The following is a 13,219-nucleotide window of genomic DNA, read 5'->3' on the forward strand; positions in this document are numbered from 1 at the left end:
TACTATTCGGTATTGCTTTATTATGCTAATATCTGTTAGGCTTTCGATTGTTTCATGGCACATCTTTTTAATATCCCTTTTGTGCCTTGATAGAAGTAAGAAATCTCACAAAAATGTCTTAACGCAATTCAGTTCGATCGAACCACTTTGACCTGCGTACAAATGTTATTGGAAGAGTGTAAATCTAGAGAAAGCAAAGTAAAAAGATTTACATGGTTTGACCTACAAATTATATCCACAATAAGAGACGGTCAAGAAAACTTCACTAATGATAGAGAAACTAAAAATAAAATAGTCATCCAAAAAAGAGAAGCAGGTTACAACCAGTTCCCTAGAGTTCCCAGGGAAAAGAGCTCTAAAAGTATAGATTTTGGTTCCCTATAAACGGTGAAAGATCTGACCTAAATATTAAATGCTAATCAATGGCCATACCCCGATTTTCTTATACATCTTACGCTAACCTATTCTTGGACTATTTAAAATCTAGGTTAAAAGATCCACTCCCCAATCCCTTTGAACCAACAGGCCAGTGGCCCAAACATGCTCGAAGAAGGTTGGCTGAGTTGGCATAACTTTTGCCATCCCTCACCAACCTTGAATGAGGAATCATACATCAAAGTTTGCTGGTCATCCAATTGGGGAGAGAGAAATTTTCTCAATCCACTTAACTCGAATCTCCTAAGAATATTTAGCAAAAGGTAGAAAAATGGTGAAAGTAGGGTTTAGGTCTGTTGCTGGAATTTGGACCCGGAGGTGATCGCGGACCGAGGAGGAGGAGCTTCGGCTGGCTCGGCAGCGGACGACTCTCTCAGACGGACTTGCAAGAAGCCAGTGGCCGGGGTTTCCGGCGCCGGCCCTTCGTACTTAAGTCAGAGAAGTTTTTTTATGGAGAGAAATAATGGAGAGGAATGATATAAGGATGTATTGGCTGGGGCCGAAGAAGAGATCCCCTGTCTAGAGCTCTCCTCCCTTTTTATAGGAGGGGTGTAGCGGTTACCTGTGATCGGGTGTGATTGCGTGAATCAATGAGTTACCATAACGACGCGAGATTTCGGGCTAGCTGGCAATTCGTTGAGATCGGGTGCATTCAAATGTTGATAGCCGTTGAGGCGGAGATCGCGGGATTTGATCCCGGATATGGAGGGCTTGATTTTTGGTGCGGTGGGGAGGTCTGCTTCTCCCTTTGACTGGGTCTTTCCTGGTCATGAGGTCGACCGGGCTCAACTCTGCCGAGACTGTGCCTGCAAAGGTTATGCCGAGTTCGAGGTCTTGAGCTCTGTGGAAGTCGATGCCGAGACCGAGCGCTCTGAGGTCGGGACTGCCGAGAGCATGCTCGCCGTTGTTACGTTCACCATTGAGTGCCGGCGGTTTGACCACGCGCTTTGGATGATCTATTTTTCCCCCAACAAGGTCCATTTTACTTTTATTGATGATTTAAAAACTAAGATACATATCCTCCATTTATAATAGTAGTAAGGTCCACCCTGTACAATTTGGATCATATATCTCTCCTATTCGAATCTGCTTTTTAAAAATAGATATAATTAATAAAATTAAACATAAAAAAGATAAAATCTTATAAGAGGTAGATCTCGACTTTTACATTAACTTTACCTTATGTTATTCTGCCTAATTGTTCCTAGGTTGGAAGATACATTCGCTCAAAATTTTTTCTGAAAAAAAAAAATTTGGTTTAATTGGCCAGTTTTAGGATCCAAATGATAAAATTTGGGCTTGATCACTAGTTGCACAACCCTTTAGAACGCGTTATCATATCATATATCTCAAGAAGTTACTTGATTTTTTTTTAAAAAAAAACAATCTTAATCGGACATTATATGACTAAATTATGGCCTTCAAAAGTTTGACATAGAATTCAGCTTCTTGGAAAGACGAATCTTGCTCTTGAACCTTGTCCAGCCCTTTCCATAGTGCTCAAAGTGGCTCACATCAAGTCTAATGATCTTTGAATTAGCTAGGCATTTCAAAGGACTAAAGACTAAACAATTGGTTGAAATGCCGAACATTCTCCTTAAGATACAAGTGTCTTCTCTTCATGGTGGTGTAACTTGTGTTTTTTATTAGGACTTCAACATAGCCTTTTGTTCATGAGAGTGTAAGGTCTAAGAGAGACAAGATCTCAAGTCAAATGTGAGGTTTTAGGGTTCAAAACCATTATTCCCAAATTTCCTTTGACTTATTAATCATCGAAATAGCAAGAAATTTAGGGAAATGACTTCATACCCAATTTTTTACTATTCTTAGGCTGAAATAGGATAAAGATGCGCTTTGGGGAACTGTTGAACTTGTCTGACACCTGTCAGTCCACCCTTGGTTGTCCACTCTCCTTTAAGGGAAGGCACGTACGAGAGTGCTCTCTAGAAGAAGAAGCGCACGTAAATAAGAGGGCCGAGGCATCCATCACAAAGTTGGTTCTATTGCTGACTTAAGCTAAGTTGGTTCTTTGGTCTCCACAAAGAAAATTGGACCAAAAAATATAACATTAACCCAATTACTCTCTAATATTCATTAAGTGACCCGCAAGGTGAGACCTTACGCTGGAAAAAAAAAAAAGGAATGCTCAATATATAGGGTTGGGAGTAAGCCAATCATGAAGCAATAATATACTCATCATCAAGATGTGATCCCAAATATTTAAGCTTATTATTGACTAAAAACATCAAAAAGGATGTGTTCTCTTACAAGACCACATCATATCAAATTTTCGAGAATTGATCTATAAGTTTCTGAAAATAGCCCTCTTAATAATTAACTTGCAAGAGGTTTAAATCCGAGCAACGGCTTGAGAAACTCTAAAGCAAGGTCAAATTGATATATACTAGGTAAGCCTCTAATTCACTCATCCATTTAGAATAGTTGAATGCATTCAAGATTTCAATTTTAAGTAGGACTATTTCGGTTCCATGCATGCTGCAATCAACAAATGCGTGGTTCACTAACAATAAATAATGCATCAATATGAGTAAGCCGATTTTATTTTTATTTTATCTTTTCGCAATAATTAAGGAGTAGGTCTACCCCACATTTTTTATGAAAATTATGAAGGAGGAAACCAATTCGAATTCTGATTACAATACTAAATAACTTAATTGTTACCGATCACATTAATTCTTCACTAGGAGAAAAAAAAAACCCCACAAAATCCCTAAAAGAAAATGTGTCCCTAACATCACAACAAAAATGCATCTTTAGGCATAATCTTGACAATGCAAAATGATTATCAGGCAACCACACATTATTTATTCTCTCCCGATTTTAATCTCAACCTTTGGCTAAGACTATTCATGGAATTAAATAAGCAAGAGTGAACAATATTTATCACTAGAAACAATATTAAACCTTTTTTTTTTTCAGAGGATTCTCAGTTTGAACTATTAATAAATATTAATTAATAGAGCATCTTCGTGCAAGATCAATATCGTTGTTCATTCATAGAGCATAATCACAATTAGAACAAAAACCATGTCGCATAATTGATCAAAATAATTCAACAATCTTATGGCATAAAGAAAGTACAGAACAATATAAACAAAATCTTCTTGCTATCAAATCAGTCGTGTTGTCGCACAGAAGTCCTGCTGGACACACAAAATATTTTATGATTATCTGAAGTTCTCAAAGGAGAATGTTCACAACTACTTAAATTAACAGTTCAGCCTGTAAAAAAGTGAAGAGTGGTCTCTGAGACTGGAACCACAGAAAAGTTCCCCAAAACCCGGAATTGGGTAGAACAGGAGCTTCCCATGCTCAAAAAGTTGAAACTAGGTTTCATGTGAAGCTTTTCCCTCTTAAAAATTGAAAGGAAGCAACATCTAGGGATTCTAATTTCAATGGAGTACAGGTCATAGGCTTCCCATCTCATAGGCTGCCCTCTTCAAAAGCATTATCCCAGGATCTCCTATGACCCATTAATCATTGAAATAGTAGGAAAAGTTCGTATCTAAATTTAGGCTTATCCTTCCATTGCCGACTTTAAGCAAGCTAACTTGGTTGTTTTGGTCCATTGGACCATGGCCAGTCCCAGCCCACAAACACAACAACATCACAAGCGATTACTCTAAAATATTGAATCATAGAACAACAGACATCACAAGCGAATGGTCTAGCTTTGAGCCATCATCACTACTTACAACCAACCGTTATAATAAATTGGACAATTATAAATGAAAAATCATAAATAATTAAATAAAAATATGAAAAGAGTAATCTATAAGGCTACACAAACTTTCTAGCATCAAAACTCTGAATGTCAAACTCCAAACAAGCAGGCCTTTCGAACCAATCGAGCAAGAAGCTCTGGATTTGAAACAGAAGAAGACCAAGGTGAACGAATCCCTTGAGCATTGGAAATGGGAAAGTCTCCTTGGACTCTGCTTGGATTTATAGGTGGCCTAAAAGGAGAATCTAACTTAGGGACGGTTGCTGCCAAAATCTGGCCCGACCACGAGGCACTAGGAGAATATCGCTAATGAGGTCGGCAAATGCTGGCGAGGTTGGCGAGGTCAGTTCGAATAGGAAAGATAGGATGCCGAGATGACTGTGGCTGTGCTCGAATGGAGAAGATGGTCTTGCTCTGACCATCCGTTCTGAAACAAAGAAAAAAAAAAGTTGGTTTGCCAGAGTTTATCTGTCGGAATTCTCCGATGCCTATGGTAGGATGCTAAAAAAAAAATAGTGGAGATGAGAGAGAGAGAGAGAGAGAGAGAGAGAGGGGCTGCAAGGAGAAAAGTCTAGGGAGTATCAAAGAGAATATCTAGAGGCCTCCTAGGTGTTGCCTATATATACAAGCGAGGGTCAGCATTTATATATTATCGAGTAAGATGGATGTGCATTGCCACTGTAACGACCCAGGACCTCATCCAAAATGGCTAGCTAAAAAAAATTATTTGAGTTTCTTATTCCTGTATAAGTACCAAAGATCTTCTGAATAACTGATGTGAGCTAAATACATGCACGTATGTACGGGTCCTTACATACTCTCTCGTTCAAGTCCTGCCATCTTCATCAGGTTAAGGGTTCAAATCCATTTAAATCTAATCACAAACATCACGATGGGTCCGTAGTTAGCCTCCATTAACCCATGCTGCAGTGTCTCTTGGTCTACATAGGCTATAAGTTGAGTTCGCTTTGATACTATTTGTAACAACTCAGGACCTCACCTAAAAGGACTAGCCGGAAGATATTATTTAGGTTGCTTAGTCCTGTACAACTATCTAAGAACTATACGGTGAATAACCAACGTGGGACTAAACATACGTCCGTACGGATCCTTACAGTAACTGCTGGATAACAGCCCGCCCATTATGCGCGATCATGGGCCGAACTGTAGCTATTGGCTGTTGGAGGAGATTTAAATATCTTTATGGTGACGACCGTATGGCAAACTTTTATTAGTCAGTGTGTCCACGAGGGCAAAGATCAACTCTGAGGCATACCAGGACAAGTAAATTTGGAGAACCTGGTCCTTCTCTGCTGGACTGACTAGGCCCAGAGCAAGCACACTTGGAAAACTTGAAACGCTAGTCCCACTGGCCAGCCTTTGGCATTCACATGGAGGCCTCAGCGAAAGGCAGGCAACTATCCACTGATATCCATGTTTGCCATGTGACCAAATCCTAAACATCGATGATGCCTGTGTGCAATTCCAGTCCACATGCACCAATGCCGTGAAATCTTGGTCGTAAAGACTAAAGAGAGTGCAAAAGCAACGACATGACGCGACAATCACCATTGCAAAGGTGGTGTTACAAACTACAACGCACACCCTCAATGGTTTTATATTTTTAGTGTTTATTTTGGTGGTGCAGCAAACGCCCACTGATGCTGTTTGTCCTGCAGCTGGTGCAGAAACAAGATTCTTCATGCTTTTCGACGTAGGAGTCGTACACAAAACTAGCGTCTTTTTTTTGATATTATTGATAAGATGATATTTATCTGTGTTTTACTTGCATATAATAATAGATGGTCAAAAATTCATGAGCATCAAGCCATTGGATGGTCCAATGCGTACAGTATGGCTCTTGGATCACATGCGAAGTTGCACGTAAAGTATATTTGTGTATTGTATATATAAAGGGGCTTCCATTCTCATTAGAGTGCTGAATAATTCTTGGCAGAGAAAAAAAAAAAAAAAAAAAAGGCTTTCAACTAGCTCTTGATGCGTCATTTAGAGCCTTTGTTATGAAGATTTGTACGGATGTATATTTAATTAGTTCCATATCGACTATGTAATAGAAAGATCTTGGATGCTTAGATAGAGCTAAGAAGTTCAAATAATGTATTCCAATTAGTCTTTTAGGGTGAGACTCTGAGCTGTGACAGATCGTATCAGAGTGGATCTGGTCTATAGCTTATCTAGACTAGAGGATATATAGCATGGGTTAATTGGAACTGATCACGGACTAATCATGGTGCATGTGTTTAGATTCGAAAGAATTTGGACCTTTAGTCCAATAAAGAAGTCAGAGCTTAAATATGTGAGGACTTGTGCAGGCGTGTGTTTAGTCTCATATCGGCTATTTATACTGGGTCTAAGAAATTTCAATAATATTTTCCTTCTAATATTTTTGGATGAAGTTCTAAGTTGTTATATTGGACCATCAAATTCTCCAACAAATATGGACTTGGACCCTTTCCTCTTGTTTGCAAGAGGTTATATGCCAAGTCTACCATGATAAACTGGATCAGCCACCTATCAGACCATTTGATGGTTTGATACAATAAAGACCTTCAGATTCACATCAAAAGCTGTGTAAAGCATGTCCCTGGTATGATGCATACGAGCATCACATCAAAGATTATGTTTTGCATTAATCTCGATACGGATCCGAGGGATCATATTGCATTGGAGCTTAAGTAGTTTGGTGAGCACCGGACCTAACTTTCTCCCAAAAATTCATAAATTATATCCTGCACAGTATGCACCATGTGGCCGTATACGCCGCTAATCATAGCTGCTCATTTTTGCAGCAATGCACCGAGATGAGCGCTCGATGAAGAAGGCCTATAGAAATGAGCGACTTTGATTGGTGGTGTACACAGCCACGTGGTGCACACCGTGTAGGATATAATTTCTCCAAAAAAGATGGAATTGCTGATGGGTGGATGAGATGTTATGCGTAGGGGACATGGAACAGATGGGCGGCGGGGGTCCGTCCTTTCTTTTGTTTTATACGCACGTACAATACCTAGAATAGCATTCCCATTCATACCATGACGTACGAGACACGTGCTTTGGTACTTAACAAGATTTGTTAATCATAATACTTGGACAAAGATTTCTTTCTAAACTTATATTTTAAGAGTCCACCATGTTGTATATAGATTTCCACCTTGTTTTTTTTAAACTAAACATCTACCTAAGTCGAGTGTTTCCATGCTCCTCTCCCACGCTATCGATGGTACTCCATGTCCAGCATTCTGGAATTGCCGGAGAAAATTCCGTCTTTATGAGCTCTTTGTTATCATAATCTCCACACTCGAAAACTTCGAGGCATGAGGGCATGAGTAGGTGTACTGAGCTTGCTTTCCTCAAGGAAAAGGCGTTCAACAAGTGCTGGTTTGCCTTCGGTTGCCCGCTGCCTACCTTTTATTATGCGAGAAGCGTTGACAATATGTTCCTCCCTTTTTGTTCAAAATTTTAAAAGCTTGTCCTTCGATCATTTGAATCCTAAATAAAGGCGCACTGCTCGTACTTTTTGAACGCTTGTTAATGCAGCCAAGCTATCAGATGTCCCATACCTTCTTACATGGGAAGTTGATAAGGATTTTAAATGATATGTTAGTGCATTCTGAAAAAGAATGTTATATTAGTGCTTTAATTTCTTTAAAAAACTCGTTTACAGTATCAATATGAGAAACGAGGCTTCTTTTTATGTTTAAATTTTCCAAACAATGGAATATTTACAATTTTCGTTATTGGTGGTAGATACAGAAATCAATATATTTCCTAATCTCTTCAAGTTTTGTCGCATGAAATCTGGAAAGGTTTGCTGCCTTCTACACCTCCAGATCCTAACAGTGGAACATTTGGTGTCCTTCCATCATCTCTTCTGAGGCTCAGGCTGAGTTGGACATTCTGCTCCCTTTGCTCGCCAAAGTTCATCTCAGCCCTAACCCTGGTTCTCTAATTTGGAAGGCTAATCCTCAAGGTCTTTTCTCCACCAATTCATGCTGTCAATTTATCAACTCAAGGGGTGTTAAATGGCCCACTGCTGCAGCTCTTTGGAAGTTGAAAGTTCCTTCAAAAATCAGAAGATTTCTCTGGTTGGCCCTTCTGAAAGACAGATCAAACACCAGGGATGTTCTCTCAGAAAAGTTGGGGAAACACCTGGGAGGATGCCTCTTCAGTGATGATTCAGTAGAATCCGAGAAGCATTTCTTTATTCACTTCTCTCTACGTGTTGCATCTGTATAAATCTAAATCCAGATATATAAATACCTCTCATATGTTTTTTTTTTCTTCTTGTTAATATAAGGTTATTTTGTGATCTTAAAAAACCTTGAAAATTAAGAGAGAGAGAAAAAAACCTCCTTGAAAAAAAGCATTTAGAGGGGAGTTCAAAATTACCTTAGATCCCATTTTTCACGTACCGTTTCACCAGGAGAATTCTTTGTCCCACCTTCTTTGCTCAAACCGTCCACGACAAAAGCATTTGATAGTTCACTCAGGCATTCTTGCATCATCCGTTGTTCAAATTGCAACACCAGCAAGATTCCTCCTGTTGGATTGGTTATTGCTGCATCGAATGAAGCATAACTTCGTAAATATTATATAATGAACAAAGAAACGATTGTAGATATTATGTCACTAGAGTTGAGATTGAACTATTGGAGATCTTTTATATTGGGTAAGATTTGGCTCTGCATGGAAACAAATGGCAAAAGTAGGGTCCATAGTAGCAGCCAATTGATGTGATGGGGCGCGGGTTCTTGTTTATGTTCATTTATGCCAAATTAAATCCATGACCCATTTCTATGAATTGAGTGGTACGAGTTCGCTGTAGTTACAATATAATAAAGACTAACTGAAAATATTTGCGCGTCTTCGGACCAATTAAAAAAGAAGGAAATCACCAGATCCATAGGTGGATCTAAGTTAGATCACTTAATTCCTTTGACGAAGATATAACGGCAATAATAACTATTACTCTTTGAATGATAGCTTCATTGTGGTTTAACCATTCATGACTTAACCTTTTGGAGAAAATATAGTATAATGGAGAGGACCAGATTTTTCTTAAAAGAAATAAACAAATTCCAGGGAGTAAAGATCGAGAAAATTTTAGTTGTGCAGCAAAAGGCAAAGATAAAAACTTAATTATGCATTGTATTCCTAAAATAACCAGTATATTAGAATCTTAAAAGGTTTCTCTTACATCAATAGCAGAAGACTGAAACACTTGGGAGATCAAACATTCCCAACAGAACATGATAAGGCTCGTGCCTTTGTATTGTAGATCTTTAGCACTAATACCAACTACTTTTCAGGTGCTTAGTTTTAAAGGTAGTATTTTGACGGATCCTAAAACTACACTGATTAACATAACAACAATGATATAATATGGGTTAGAAGAAAGGGATCTTGTCTAAAGCTCACTGCATGAAAAATAATACCGATCTTTTTGGAAAAAATAAAATGAGGCATTAGCAAGGTTAGAAATCTAAACCACTCCAGAGGAGGGGAATGCCAATTAGCTTAAGCTGGTTAGCTTGGAGACTAGTACAGGTGATGCACAAGCCATGCCAAAAAAGGAATATATTCTAAATTTCTATTTGAAAGGAATCGAGTTTTACCTTGGAGGAGTAAGGATGGTGACTTAAATCCATATTTTAGTTACCTACTATGAGGAGCATTTATATGATTTTTGATTCCGAAGTTAGAGAGGCAGTCAATTTTGCAATATATAAAATTGAAAAAAGAATTCAAAATTTTAAATAAATTTTAGCTCCTTTTCTTTATGATAATCTTAGAATGAATATAAATTTATCAATAATTCATTTTTGGAAAAAGAAGCTTTCCCAATAGGGATTGGCAAATGCATTGAGTTGCAAAATTGGGATTATCATAATCTGAAACCTTGCTTTAAAAAGGTTAGTTGGAAGATATTATTTGAATTTTTTGGTTCTATATAAATACTCAAGATTTACTTAGTGCATAGCTGATGTGGGATTAAACATACGTCTACACGGGTCCTCAAATTTGGAAGATAAATACTCCTATTTGAGCCTAGTATTCTCGTCAGGTTAAAAGCCCGTACTACTATGTCTCCTATTCTACATAGGTTCTAGGCCGGCGGCCTATTTTGATACTATTTTTTGTTACAACTCAAGACTTTACCCAAAAAAGCTACTCGGAAGATGTTATTTAGGTTCTTTGGTTCTATATAAGTAGTTAATATCTATCCAGTGTATAGCTGATGTAAGACTAAATATATGTCCGTACGGATTCTTATAGAGATACTTTAACTAACTTTTTTTTTCTAAGACCGAGATACTGGATGCAAAAAAATGGTATCTTATGATGGAGAGGATTATCAAGAAATAATTAGGGCTCCTCGAAAGCTCGAGAACAAATGGTAATTTATGGAATTATATTGTTTTCCAAAGTTGAGCGTAGTGCCCATTGTCAGCATCGAAACTATTGTTTGCATGGTCCATATGAGCTCAGCCTTCCTGCTCCCAATATGCTGGCTTCACCAAGAAAAATGTTGCTTCGATGTGACGCCACAATGGAGAGACACAGTGATGGTAATACCATCTATACAAAGATTTCTTTATGCGCATATAAGTATTTGAAGGTGCCCCTTTGCTCAATCCAAACCTTGGGTTTGGGTTTTGTTCAAACAGTTGGATACGTTATTGATTGTAGATAACTATGCAAAGTATAAAATTTTTAAGTTCACATAGTAAAAATGAATAACTGATTATAAATACACAAATATCAAAAGATTATTATTTAAAATAACATAAGTTAATTTAGCTAAATCAACTAGAGGCATTATTGTCATTTTATACAGGCAGCTGCATCCAATTATATGTAATGGTTATTTAATTCCACCGATATTTCACCACCCCCACCCAAGCAACTTTTCTCCTGTCACATCATCTTTCAACCTCCATTGTCAGCTTCTCTCCAATTACACAAAAGCCCTAACTGTGCTCTCTCTCTCTCTCTCTCTCTCTCTCTCTCTCTCTCTCATATTATAACCTAGAAATTTCAGTAACATTCACCCTTTCTAGGCCAAGCAATCCATCCACCAGCCTCCTCTGAAAAAAGAAACATGTAATCGTCCAGTCCCGGTTTCCCTCATACATCGCGGCAACAGTCATCTACAACTGGGAGCATCTCTTCTAAAGAAAGCAACATAGTGAGCTCCGCATTCTTCTCATCTAATTCCGATCGCTGATGCCTTTTCTTTTTCTCTCTTAAAAAAAAAAAAAAATCTTATGATCGCAGCTTGCCAAGTGCTCCAAATCCTTCCTCACCTTCCTCATCTGACAAAAGATCATCATCCGCGGCAGCAGTAGCAGCAGTGGAAAGGTAAAAATACTATATCTCATCAACTGAATCTAATCTCTCTCTCTCTCTCTCTCTCTCTATCTCTCTCTCTCACACACACACACACACAGACGCACAGTCTCTCTAACCTTGTATACAAGAGCACTCTAATAAATATCAGCACCAAATCCCAAAAAGATCATGATCATCATCATAATCATCATCCTCAGCGTTTTCCCCAATCACCGCATGTAACTAGAATTATTTCTACATTAACTGCTTCAAAATAGTGGAGCTAGCAATTGAGAGCAAGGAAACCAAGAAGAAGGAGGATATAGTTGTTTGTCTGGACGCCATGGACTTGGTACCAACCCCGGAGAGCCCCCACTCCGACCACAGCGGCGGTGCCAACGCGAGCCCCCATGCCTCCTCCTCATCGGCCGCCACCGGCGCTACCTCCTCCTCGCCATCGCCGAGCCGGTACGAGTCCCAGAAGCGGCGAGACTGGAACACCTTCGGGCAGTACCTCAAGAACCACCGCCCGCCGCTGACGCTCTCGCGGTGCAGCGGCGCCCACGTGCTCGAGTTCCTCCGCTATCTCGACCAGTTTGGCAAGACTAAAGTCCACACTCAGATGTGCCCCTTCTTCGGCCACCCCAACCCGCCGGCGCCTTGTTCCTGCCCGCTCCGCCAGGCCTGGGGCAGCCTCGACGCCCTTATCGGCCGCCTCCGTGCCGCCTACGAGGAGAACGGCGGCCGGCCCGAGTCCAACCCCTTCGGCGCCCGCGCCGTCCGCCTCTACCTCCGCGAGGTCCGCGAGCTCCAGGCCAAGGCTCGCGGCATCAGCTACGAGAAGAAGAAGCGCAAGAAGCCCGCCCAGGAGCAGCAGCACCAGCCCCCGCCTCCTCCGCCCGCTTCCTGAATACATAATCCCTTGTCATTGGATGATGATCATGCTCCTTCCAAGAACCACCACCGCCTTCGCCAACACCTGAGATGGGAACTCTCAATCTCTCTCTCTCTTTCATCTATGCATGCATTAGATCCTTCTCTCTTTGATTCGGTAGGTGAGACCGAAGCATAATTTATATGGTGTGAGCTTCTCTTTTAGGATGCTATTAGTTTATGTTGTTCTTTTCCTGTGTGCTGATTGAACCTCTCTGGACAACTTTCCTTCAGCTGCTTCTTTCTCTCTCTCTAGATATATTATATATTTAGTCTTTTGCTATTATGTTGCTGCCGGATGTTGCTGTGGCTTTATACTCTTGTTGTGACAGGAACTGGGAGTCGGTGAGCAGTATGAGCCATATTTAGTGTTCCTAATATTAGTATGGTAGTAAAGGAAAAGAATGTGGGTACTGTACGTCGAACTGAGAGTTCATTTCCAAGAGACTGTGTACTTGAGATCTCTTTGTTTTGCATCTGTCCATGATGTGCCAATTCACTCTTTGCAACTTTTCTTTTTTCCTTTTTATGGTATTAAAAGTGAAGTGGTGATGATGGCTTTTTCTAAGATCATATGTCGGCCCCCAAAGTATTGGTTCTCTTCTCGTAAGCGTCCTCATATGGGAACTGAGAGTAGGTGCTTCATTTCCGGTAACCATCTCGTCCCTTCTTTCGCTCTTTTCTTTTTCTTACTTTTCTTTGAATCTAATGCTCTTCTTCATATGTCTGAGTCATGAAATAGTTGTTACGATT

General features: G+C 39.7%; 1 protein-coding gene across 1 annotated transcript; it reads left to right on the forward strand.

Annotated features, from left to right (window-relative positions):
• The first annotated feature begins 11,178 nt into the window (after positions 1-11,178).
• On the forward strand, positions 11,179-12,975 carry LOC103716067 (protein G1-like4). The gene is made up of 3 exons (XM_039116592.3): positions 11,179-11,390; positions 11,480-11,563; positions 11,812-12,975. The coding sequence occupies exon 3, from the start codon at positions 11,877-11,879 to the stop codon at positions 12,441-12,443; it is 567 nt and encodes a 188-aa protein (XP_038972520.1). The 5' UTR covers positions 11,179-11,390; positions 11,480-11,563; positions 11,812-11,876; the 3' UTR covers positions 12,444-12,975.
• The last annotated feature ends 244 nt before the right edge of the window (positions 12,976-13,219 follow it).

Source organism: Phoenix dactylifera, chromosome 3 (genome assembly GCF_051530095.1).
Source record: "Phoenix dactylifera cultivar Ajwa chromosome 3, Ajwa_hap1_PhDact_Kaust_v1.1, whole genome shotgun sequence".
NCBI classification, from domain to species: Eukaryota; Viridiplantae; Streptophyta; class Magnoliopsida; order Arecales; family Arecaceae; genus Phoenix; species Phoenix dactylifera.